Source organism: Neovison vison, chromosome 7 (assembly GCF_020171115.1).
Source record: "Neovison vison isolate M4711 chromosome 7, ASM_NN_V1, whole genome shotgun sequence".
NCBI classification, from domain to species: Eukaryota; Metazoa; Chordata; class Mammalia; order Carnivora; family Mustelidae; genus Neogale; species Neogale vison.
The window spans coordinates 102,154,285-102,166,732 of record NC_058097.1 but is presented as its reverse complement, the minus strand read 5'-3'; the positions used below and the strand labels follow the sequence as shown (position 1 = coordinate 102,166,732).

The window sequence follows — 12,448 nt, the reverse complement described above, 5'->3', positions numbered from 1 at the left end:
AGAGAGAGAGAGAGAGATGACTCAAATAAAATCAGAACTGAAGGAGAAATAACTGTCACCAGAGAACTACAAAGAATTATAAGAGATTATTATAAAAAGTTTTATGCCAACGAATTAGATAACCTAGAAGAAATGGATAAATTCCTAAAAACACAAAACCTTCCTAAACTGAATCAAGAAGAAACAGAATATTTAACAGACTGATTACTAGCAATGAAATTCAATCAGTTAAAAAACAAACAAACAAACAAAATCCAAAAAAACAAAAACCTCCCAATAAACAAAAGTCCAGGACCAGATGGCGTCACAGGTGAATTCTACCAAACATGTTAAGAGTTAATACCTATTATTTCTCAAACTATCCCAAAAAACTAGAATAGGAAGGAAAACTTCCAAATGCATTCTAAGAGGCCAGCATTACCCTGGTACCAATAACAGATAAAGGCACTACAAAACAAAACAACAACAAAAAAAACCCTATAAAAACTAAGGCCAATATCTCTGCTGAACATAGATATAAAAATATTCAATGAAATATGAGTAAATCAAACTGAATAATACATTAAAAAATCATTCATCATAATCAAGTGGGATTTATTCTAGGGATGCAAAGGTGGTTCAACATTCATCAGCCAACATGATACATTATATTAATAAGAGAATGGATAAAAACCATTTGATCATCTCAATAGTTGCAAAAAAAGCATTTGACAAAGTACAACATCCATTCATGGTAAAAACTCTCAACAAAATAGGTTTAGGGGGAATTACCTCAACATATTAAAGGCCATATATGAGAAACCCATAGCTAACACCATACCCAATGGTGAAAAACTAGGAGTTCTTCTTCAAAGATCAGGACAAGCATGTTCACTCTCACCACTTTTATTCAACACAGTACTGTAAGTCCTAGCCATAGCAATCAGACAAGAAATAAAAGGCATCCAAATTGGCAAGAGGTAAAACTTCACTATTTGCAGATGACATACAGTATACAGAAAACCCTAAAGACCTCATAAAAAAAAAATACTAGAACTTATATGAGTTTAGTAAAGTCACAGGATATGAAATTAATATACAGAAATATATTGCATTTCTATACACAAATAGTGAAATCGAAGAAGAAATTAGAAAAACAATCCCACTTAAAACTGTATCAAAAAGAATAAGATACCCAGGAATAAACTTAACCATGGAGGTGAAAGACCTATACTCCCAAAACTATAAAACACCAGTGAAAGAAAAACTGAAGACAGCATAAACAAATGGAAACATATTTCATACTCCTAGATTGAAGAATCAATGTTGTTAAAATGTCTGTATTACCCAAAGCAATCTACAGATTTAATGCTCTCCCTAGCAAAATACCGGTAATATTTTCCACAGACCTAAAACAAAAAAGGACTGAAATTAATACAGAACAATAAAAGACCCCAAATAGTCAAAGCAATCTTGAAAAACAAAGCTGGAGGTATCATAATCTCAATTTTAAGATCTACTACAAAAGCTGCAGTCATCAAAACAGTATGGTACTGCACAGAAACAGACACACAGATCGAAAGAATAGAACAGAACAGAGAGCCTGGAAATAAATCCATGTTTATATGGTCAACTACTCTACAACAAAGGAGGCAAGAATATATCATGGTGAAAAGATGGTCTTTTCAACAAATGGCGTTGGGAAGGCTGGACAGCCACATGCAAAAGCCTGAAACTGGATCACTTTTCTAACATATACATACACATAAAAAAACAAACCCTCAAAATGGATGAAAGACTGGGATGCCTGGGTGGCTTAGTTGGTTAAGCAGCTGCCTTCGGCTCAGGTCATGATCCCAGCGTCCTGGGATCGAGTCCCACATCGGGCTCCTTGCTCAGCAGGGAGCCTGCGTCTCCCTCTCCCTGCCATTCTGTCTGCCTGTGCTTGCTCGCTCTCCCTCTCTCTCTCTCTCTGACAAATAAATTTAAAAAATCCTAAAAAAAAAAAAAATGGATTAAAAACCTAAATATGAGACCCGAAACCATAAAAAACCAGAAGAGAGCACAGGCAGTAATCTCTCTGACATTAGCCACAGCAACATTTTCCTAGATAAGTCTCCTTTGGGAAGAGAAACAAAAACAAAAATAACTATTAGTATGAAACCAAGTAAAAACTTTTGCACAGCAAAGGAAACCAACAAAAAACCCCAAAAGGCAACCTACTGAGTAGAAGAAGATATTTGCACATAATATGTCTCTTCAGGGGTTAAGATCCAAAATATATTTTAAAAAACTCATACAATTCAACAACAACAACAAAACAATTAAAAAAATGGGCAAAGGACCTGAGACATTGTTCCAAAGAGGACATCCAGATGGCCAACAGACACATGAAAAAATGCTCAACATCACTCAACATCAGGGAAATGCAAACCAAAATCACCCTGAGTTATCACCTTACACTAGTGGGAAGGGCTGAAATTAAAAAGACAAGAAATAACAAATGTTGGCGAGGATCTAGAGAAAGATACCTTTGTGCACTGTTGGTGGGCCTATAAACTGGCATGGCCACTGTGGGTGAGAGTATAGGGGTGCCTCAAAAATTAAATACAGAAATACTGTATGATCCATTAATTTCATTAATGGGTATTTACCCAAAGAAAACCAAAACACTAATCTGAAAAAACATATATGCAGCCATTTGTTTTCTGAAGCATTATTTACAAGAGCCAAGTGGAATGAACCTAAGTGTCCATCAATACAGATACACACCCACATACAAGCTGGAATATTATGCAGGCACAAACAAGGATGTGATCGTGCCATTTCAGACAATGTGGTTGGACCTAGAGGATACTATGCTAAGTGAAATAAGTCAAACTGAGAAAGACAAATATCCTATGACTCATAAGTGGAATCTTAAAAAACAAACAAACAAAAAACCTACACAAAAACAAATGAATAAACAACAAAAAGCAGAATCAGACCTATAAATACAGAGTACTGATGGCTGCCAGAGGAGAAGGTGGGGCACTGGGAAAATGGGTGAAGGGGAGAGGGAGATAAAGTCTTCCAGCTATGCAATGAATAAGTCACAGGAATAAAAGGCAAAGTATAACAAAAACAGTCAATGATCTAGTAACAGAAACATAATGGGATGATATAACAACCAGATGATGGCTATGCTTGTGTTAACTGGTAAAATGTATAAACTTGCCAATTCACTAAGTTGTACACTTGAAAACAGTGTAGAATTGTGTATCAACTATACTCCAAAAACTTTTTGTTTTTAAAAACAAAAGAGTACATTTATTGCAATGAGTACTGAGTAGTGTATAGAACTGCAGAATCACTATGTTGTACACCTTAAAGTAATTGAACACTGTATGTTAATTATACTTCAATAAGGGGAAAAAAAAAATCACCCATGCCATGTAGCCTAAGGACTCTACTTCTGAGAAATTATTTCAAGGAAATTATCTGAAATGATGGTAAAGACTTACTTATAAATATATTCAATGAGTATTATTTGTAATATAAAAATAGAAACAGTAAATGGGAAATAATTATGTGAATTATGGTAAGCTTATCTGTAACTGTTATACAGCTATTAGAATAGCTTTTCTTAATAATATAAGGGATTGCTTAGACAAAAATATTAAATTAAAAAATCAGTAGTTAAGCACAGTCTCAACACAAGGCACATAAAGTTTTTCTTTAGATATAACTATGACAAAAATGTTATTGGTGAGTGGAAAAAAATTGTGAATTATTTTTCTACTTAATACTTTTCTGTGCAATTTTTCTTCAATGAACATGAATTACTTTTCCAATAGGAAAAACAAAAAATGAAATGAAGTCATTGTATTTATCAAATATGCCAACTTCCCCATCTGTGAAATTTTAGTCATTTTCATTTTATTTTCTACATTCTCTATAAAAGTTCTATTATTTTCTAAAATGTAAACATTAATGAAAAGACTACACACAGAAGAAATGTTTCCAACAAAGTAAAAAATAATGAATACAAAAGTAACAATATATAAAGTACAAATTTGTACAGAAAACAAGGGATTAAATGCAGAAGCAGAAATGAAATAGTGTTAAGCTGATGGATGAAAGATATTTTTTCACTTTTCAAAATGCAATTTAATGGTAATATTATCCTGTCTTTTTGATAATTTAGCAAAAACTGCTTTTCACTTCTCATCAAAGAAATATTCATCTCATGCACTTAAAGAAACCATGACAAAAGTGGCTTTGGAGGACTTAAAGTGAAATTACACAACCGGAGCAGTACTTCTAGTAACAAATCCGAAGGGATTAACACGTCAGCTGTCTCAGGTAATACTTGCTTCAGCACTATTTACCACTAGTATACTAACTGTATACAGTCCTTCTGAAGTACCAAAGTGCATTACCATACAATCATATCTTCCAAGATTAAACACTAAATGTTTAATCTTGGAACTTTACAAACTTACACATTAAATCATAGGAGGAATCAGAACATTTGACCAACAAGTCAATGTGACTGAGTGACCACAAAGAAAGGGTTTCTGAAAGCAGTGTAAGTCAGCAGTAAAACTAACATGGAGTGTTCTAGTTCTCTTGTAAGTATACATAAATTACAATTTTTTTCCAATTTAAAATTGACTTTCTTTTTTAAAAAGATTTTATTTATTTACTTGAGTGAGAGAGAAAGAGAGAGAACATGAGCAAGGGAGACAGAGGCAGAGGAGAAGGGAAAGAGCATCTCCAGCAGACTCCCTGCTGAGCACAAAGACCAACTCAGGCTCCATCTCAGATGACCCGAGCTAAAATCAAGAGGCGGACACTTAACTGACTGAACCACCCAGGCACCCCAAAATTGACTTTTAAAAATGTAAGAATTTATATAATGCAATAAATCCTCATGAAGATTTTATTACACTTTTCCAATGGTGGGTAAGGAAAACAGACCGGAGAAAAGTAAATGTCATTACATTCTTAGATATATAGAAATTGAACTCAGGACTATTAAGATTATGAAAGAAATGATTTAAAATTATTCTCCTATCTTAAAAATTATTTAAACAGATCATCAAAAATAACAACTTAATTTTAAAAATGGGCCAAGGGTGCCTAGGTGGCTCAGTTCATTAAGCAGCTGCCTTCAGCTCAGGTCTTGATCCCAGAATCCCAGGATTGAGTCTGAAGTTAGGTTCCCTGCTTAGTGGGAAGTATGCTTCTCTGACCCTCCCCTGGCTTGTGCTTTCTCTCTCAAATAAGTAAAATCTTACAAACAAACAAAAAAACCCAAAATGGTCCAAAGGACAAAAAAATTCACAAAAGAAGTAACAGTCATCTTATAAAATCATGCAAAGTAAACAAAAAATGTTAAACCAGAAATGTTAATTAAAATAAAAAATATTATTCTCCCCTATCAAACAGGAAATATTTAGAAAAATAATATTCCTGGTAAATGATTTCTTCCTGGTGAAAATTAACAGGTGTGACTTTTCTAGAGGATAATTTGGCATTTCATGCCATAAGTTGTAGATGTAATGACACATTCCTTGACCCAAGAATTCCACTGCCATGGGATTACCCTCAGAGAATAATCAGTTAAACGCACAAAAATAAAGATATATATATGCTCTCCTAAACATGACGTTGGAGAAACAGCAAAAGAGAAAAAATCTAAATGTTCAATAACAGGAAGTTGATTAAATAAAATGCGATCATATGTAAGAATGCTATTTAACGATGCTTCAGAATTTTTTTTTTAACTCAGGGAAATATTAACACATTAAGTAAAAAAAAAAAACATGTATAGATGACATCAATTTCATTACTAACATATAAAATATATGGGAATAATGAAAAGGATATGAACCAAATATTAATAGTGGTGATCTCTTGGTTTGAATGGTGGCATTAAAGAGATTTATTTTCTTGAGTTTTTCAATAATATCTACAATAAACAAGCATACTTTTATAACTGAAGGAAAAAACACATAAGTACTATGTTTATCTTAGAGAAGAAGTTAAAACAAATTTTAGCATTTTTCAGTCTAATTCATCTAAGAATTATCACTTTAACTGTTTAAAAACATTTTAAAATTTTCTAAATGAAGAGTTTCTGATCCCAAATTGTAACTGTCTTTCATTCTTCTAATAATCTCAAACTGGATATAGGGGCTATTTCTACTCGAAGAGTGGGAAAGCATTCTCCATAAATGTTCTAAATAAGGGCCTAGAAATACATTAAAAACTTTCGTCAGAAAATATGGTGGCAGAAGATAGAAGTGCTACGTACACTAAGTAGGAAAGAATGGTCGCCTGGTGAATTTCTGGAATCCAGTTGGCTCTAAGGAAACGGACTCTACCTTCACCAGTGGCCCATAAGTCAAATGTCATCGCATGAATCCAGGAAAGGAGGCCAGTTTCAGTTATTTCCAAATAAATGTTTCTTTAATTGCCAGATATTGAGATAGAATTTCCCAGTGGAATCAAAATCAGAACTCATTAAACTCTGTTAAAGTTAAAAATTTCTACAGAATATTAAAATTTACACAACTCTTATTTTGGATGTTTGTCCCCAGCCACTCCCTAAAAGAACAGATCGTTTTGAGCAATATTTAGCAGAATAATTTGTCAAATATTATTTGTCTGGGGTGCCAAGAAAGTAGAGAACAGTTTCTAATATAACACAAATATCCATGACAAATATAATTTTCATATCAACACACTATAAAGACCATACGTAGGCCCAGAAACAAGTAACAGTGACTAAGTTATCTGATAACCAGTCCTCCTGTTGTACATAGTTGCTTCTTGAAATATGGGATATTTCAGAGCACAAGATTAATACCAAGACTACTGAGGAGTCCTAAAACTTTAGAGCAAAATGTATTACAAAAATAAGTTCTCCTCAAGAAACACTGTAATAAGGATATAATATTTTTTGTTTCTATCCTCGCTCTAAGAATGCAATTTTGCTATTTTATTTGGAAAGCTTTAAAAATATGTAACATTTTAAGGTAGTGAAGAATTATGCCTAAACCTAAAAACCCAAAATGCACACACAAAGCTTTTCAGTGAACAAAAGCAGTCTTCAGAATGTCTATGCTATCAGTTCTGCATTCCAGGTTCTCTTAAGGATAAGTAAGCAGTCCAACACCAACAAGCCATTTTATTTCATTTTTTAAAAAGAGTTGATTTATTTGTCAGAGAGAGAGAGAGAGAAAAAGAGAAAGCACGCACACACAAGCAGGGTGAAAGTCAAGCAGAGGGAGAAGCAGACTCCCTGTTGAGCAGGAAGCCTGACATGGCACTTGATCCCAGAACCCTGGGATCATGACCTGACCTGAAGGCAGATGATTTACTGACTAAGCCACCGAGGCGCCCCCACAACATGCCATTTTAATAAGGTAATTTTCAGAACCTCTGTGAAATAGCATTAAGAGTCTATGAACCACATGCTTACATGCTCTTTAGCTAAGCAATGCAAGAGGTCTGGTATTGAGGAAAATACAATGGTCACCAAAAAGATCTGAAAACAACTAATGGTTATATTGGGGTGTTGATCTTATGGGTAATTTTTTTCATTTACCTGTACTTTAAAAATTTTCAATAATAAATGTATCAGTTTGATAATATACATTATTCTTTAGTGCAACAATAGTATCTTCTCACTTGACAACTTCCTTTCTAGGAATTTACCTCAAAACCCACTCCCTCTTCTTGCTGCCTGCTCTCAAAAAAACAGCAGAGTTACATATGCAAATATTATTCGGATTATTTACTATACGTGAAAACTGGAAATGTTTAATAATAAGAAAATTGTTCAGTAAGATAGAATTCATTTACAAGGTGGAACACTACGCAGCTATTTTTTAATATAAGGTACTTTTAATATATATATATTTTTAAAGATTTTATTTATTTATTTGACAGACAGAGATCACAAGTAGGCAGAGAGGCAGGCAGAGAGAGAGGAAGGAAAGCAGGCTCCCTGCTGAGCAGAGAGCCCCATGCGGTACTCGATCCCAGGACCCTGGGATCACGACCTGAGCTGAAGGCAGAGGCTTTAACCCACTGAGCCACCCAGAAGCTCCGATATATATATATATATATTTTAATATAAGGTAATATAAGGTACTTCTGTACCTTATAAAGATATGTAATAAGCAAAATATGCTATACAATAAGTGTAAAAAAATGATGTAATATATGTAAGTGTATACAGCATGTGATTTCACCTGTGGAAAATAATAATGAAAAAAAGACCAGAGGGAAATATGCCCTGAGAATGATTTACTCCCATTGGTGGAGGAAATGCCCATGTACTTTTTGTGCACTATACTCTTCTTTACATTTTTTATAGTAAGACTCTTTATCAGAAAACAAAAACAACTTATGGGCACAAATGACTTTTTCAGAATTTCATTCAACAGACAAAAACCAACAAAAAACTAGCCATCCAACTAGAAGGAAGAAATTCTTTGCTAGTACAGTTTTGATAAAATAAAACACTACTCAAGGACAGCCACAGCATAGCAAACGAGCAACCACTATTGCCCAAAATAGTTTAACAGTTTAAATGCTATTATTTTTTCCCATTATGCTAATTTTATAAAATTAGCTACTCTAATTCATAAACCACAAACCAACACTACAAAGCTTTTCTGAAGTATTATATTAGGAAGCTGGATTCTACCACCACCTGCCTTCCCTTTTGTGTGCAAAATTTATATAGAGATCTAACATGAGAATACAGCTTCAGATGATGATGTAATTATACTTCTTAAACAATGTTAAGCTATTTGATAGATTAGACCAAAATGAAGATCTCCTTTTGTGTACTGATTTTTTTTTTCCTAAAAGGCAAACAGTCTTGGATCTACCAATCTCTGTAGAAAATACATCATTCTTCAGTGATTCAGAATAAGAGACAGAGAAGAGCCAAGTAAAAATAACAGGGTCTGGTTGTTTACCACACAGTTGTTCAAACTAAGCCCTAAAATTTGTCTTGGGTTCAAACTTGGGAAAAAAGACCTCTAAGTTTTAAAACACAAACTTAGGGGCGCCTGGGTGGCTCAGTGGGTTAAAATCTCTGCCTTTGGCTCAGGTTATGATCCCAGAGTCCTGGGATCAAGCCCCTGCATCGGGCTCTCTGCTCTGCAGGGAGCCTGCTTCCTCCTCTCTCTCTCTGCCTGCCTCTCGGCCTACCTGTGATCTCTGTCTGTCAAATAAATAAATAAAATCTTAAAAAAAAAACAAAACACAAACTTACATTGATGTTAAAACACACTATATTGAGGAAATTTCTGTAGGAAGCATAATCATGATATTTAGCTGATACTGTTCTTTATACCACTTTAATTGTTCTCTCTGTAATACTGCTGTATGCTCAGCAATGCAAACTTAAAATAAGATTAACACTTTAAAGTTTCCACCAGCCATCTTATTTATAGTATTTGGGATAGTTGTATCCATTGAAGACAGAAATACTTATCCAGACAATGAATGAAGATCATAAGCACTGCTTTAAAAATCCTCATTACTAGTATACTTTAAGAAATAATTCTAGAGGTACTATTGCTAAACAATTCTTAATGCAAATTACCAAGAAAGTTCACAGAGCAACTCTGCAAAACTTCAGATCTATAAGAACTTTTCTCTTTGTTAATTACCCTGCTATTTCCCTCATTCCTCTCAATTTTAACATTTCCACTCACACCATATTATCAGGGACACTCACCCATCTTAAACTGACATTATTTCTTTTTATATGTTAAAGACACCTTCTTTTGAAAAGCAAAGGGGAATGGGGTCTACGGACTAGAAATTTAGCTTTCAAATTAAATCCTGTCTCACATGTATCGTAGGATCTGAGTGATCTGACCTGTGCCTTCAATTACAAATGCATTGATCTTGACACCTGATGGCCAAACCACGGTACTACTCCACAGTGCCCCCTAGCTTCACCAGATGTATCAGTTTAAAAGAGACGGTTTGAACCATCAACCTCAAGAGAAAGTGTCACTCAGTATCAGCTCACCTAAACAATTCTTAAATAGATAACCTAGTACCTAAATTTGGCCTAATAAGTAGCAGCTGAATTAATTAAATCTTGTGACCAACACTGATAAAAGCTTATGAGAAAAAAATTATGAACTAATGGGTTTGGAATTCAACCACATAAAAATGTTCAAAAGTTCTGTAAGAAGCTTTATTTAATGCACAATCTGTTTGATTTTTAGAGTCATTAAGCAAGGACTCATATAAAAATACGCATTAAAAATACCTTCTTTTATGCAGTTTATGGGGAAACAGCATGGCATTAGGCCATGGTTCTTTAGAGGAATGGAATCAATTTCTTCATTTTTAGAAATGCTGAGATCAAGATTAAGTAATCTCAGTAAAAGCACATTATTTATCATTAAAAACTCAGTATAATTGTGAACAAAGGTAAATTTGTGAGAGAAAATTTGTAATCTTGGTCCTGATGCTATAAGTCTGATTTGGAATGCCTCACCATTAGCAGGGGAGGACAAAAAGTGAAGATGACGCAATGACATGTGCCCCTACTTTTTGGAAATGGATTCCTTCACATTAAGCAAAATTTCCAAGAACAGCAGCAACAGAAATCACTCAAGTTTTCAAATGTCTTACACCTCACATAGCCATTATGAAAATCCATTCCTAGGTTACTGCATATTCAAACTCGAACACATTTGCAATAATAAGGGGGAAAAGACTGAATAGGATGAAAACTGGGGGAAAGAAAAACCCGAAAAAGGACGAAACTCCAGAACAACTGCAAGAAGGAGGGAAGAGTACGTCAAAAACACAAGGTTTTATTCCAAAGAATAGTTTTGTTTCTACTGATTTTTTTCTGAAGTATTTAATTTGCACGTCTTAAAATAGAGACCCTGAGGAGAGCAGCTTGAGGCAGTGAAAGGAAGGGGGGCGGGTTAGGTAAGAAGAGAGACTTGGGAGAAAATATGTACGGTGCATCAGAATGTGCAGTGGAGTGGGGGATGCTGGATTCACCGCCAGGAAGCAGTGGAGGGCTTTTGGAGTAGAGAAGCCGAATCAGATGTGGCTTCAGAAACGCGCATTCGCCGCCAGAACGCACACCTGGTCAGGGGACCACCTGAGCGAAGCGAGACCGAGCCACCAACCGTGCAAGCGCAGAGATGACCATTTTAACCCTTTCTATTGTCTGGAGAGTTAGATGGAAATGCCTCAGGCACGAGATCAAGCTAGCCTGACACCAAATCAAGAGACGCTGTCGGGCAAAAGGAGACACAGACGATGGACAATGGCCGTCCGGGCATTCCCGGCCGCGGGGCCCCTTCCCCGAGGGGCCAGGGAGGGGCGCAGCGATCGCGGGGGCCGCGCGATGCCCCGTCCCGAAGTCCGAGCGCAGGCGGCCCCCTCCCCGGGGCTGGCGACGTCCCTCCTCGCGCGGCCCGGGAGCACCCAGACTTCCCCTCCCACCCCTCCCACCCCACCCCCAGCTGAAAGCTGGGAAGACGCGGAACTTGGGCTCCGGAGCGGAGGCCACAGATCAGGTCACAGCCCGGGTGGGAGGCTCTGGGAGAAATTCCGTGTGGCCACCGGGGGTGGCGTAGAGAAGGCAAAGCCCCGGCCGGTCGGGTTTCCAACTGGACGACACTCGGGTCCAGATGACCGGGCCCCGAGCCCTTCGGCGCTCACCGACCCCCCTGCAGCTCCCGGGTCCTCACAGTCCCAGGCCCCTCGCCTTAGCCAGAGACCCAGCCTCTTCGCTAGACCCAGCAACCCAACCCCCCAACCCCGCTGTGCAGCCGCCCCTCCCGGCCAACAGCTCCTCTCTCCCGGACCCTAGCCCCGGACGCTCCCGCCGAGCCCCGGGCCGCACCTCCGTCTTGGTGATCCGGTGCCGCCCCAGCTTCACCACGGCGAAGTTACCCTTGCCCAGCGTGCCCTCGATGTCGTAGAACCCCACCCGGACCGGCCCGCGCTGCAAGTGCTTCGGGCCATCCGCCATGACCATGCTGGGCCCCGCTGCCAGACTCGGCGGACTGGAGCGCGGGCTGGCGGGCCAGCGGCGCTGCTGGGCTCCGGCGACGCCGCTCGGCTCGCTCCTCCGCTCGGTCCCTCCCGCTCGGCTGGGCCCAGCCAGGAGCGCGCCGCCGCTGACGTGCGCCGACGTCAGGGGGCCGGGGCAAGGAGGCGGGGGCGGGACCGGGCCGCGATTGGTCACCATGGCGACCGGAGCACCGCCGACGTCGGCGGCTGGGAGGGAGGGAGCGAGGGAAGACGGGAGGGGCCTGGACGGCGCGTTCTTTCCGGACTCCGGCACCCCGGGTTCGCCGCCGCCTCGCAGCTGCCAGGGGCGGGGTCACCCCCCGGCCCGCCCTGTTCCTCGGCCACCCTAGCCGAAGGGCCAGAGCGAGCCCTGGTGGGCGGAACGGAGGGGTGCAGCGACCTG

The 12,448-nt window shown here is 38.5% G+C and overlaps 1 protein-coding gene across 2 annotated transcripts in view; it reads right to left on the bottom strand.

The window, feature by feature from the left end:
* Positions 1-12,107, bottom strand: part of SIK2 (salt inducible kinase 2) — a 132,706-nt gene extending 120,599 nt beyond the window's left edge. For both annotated transcript variants that reach the window (XM_044257790.1, XM_044257791.1), the window contains exon 1: positions 11,876-12,107. In XM_044257790.1, the coding sequence (XP_044113725.1) occupies positions 11,876-12,010 (135 nt within the window). In that variant the 5' untranslated portion in view covers positions 12,011-12,107. The remainder of the gene's footprint in view (positions 1-11,875) is intronic.
* Positions 12,108-12,448: the final 341 nt, after the last annotated feature.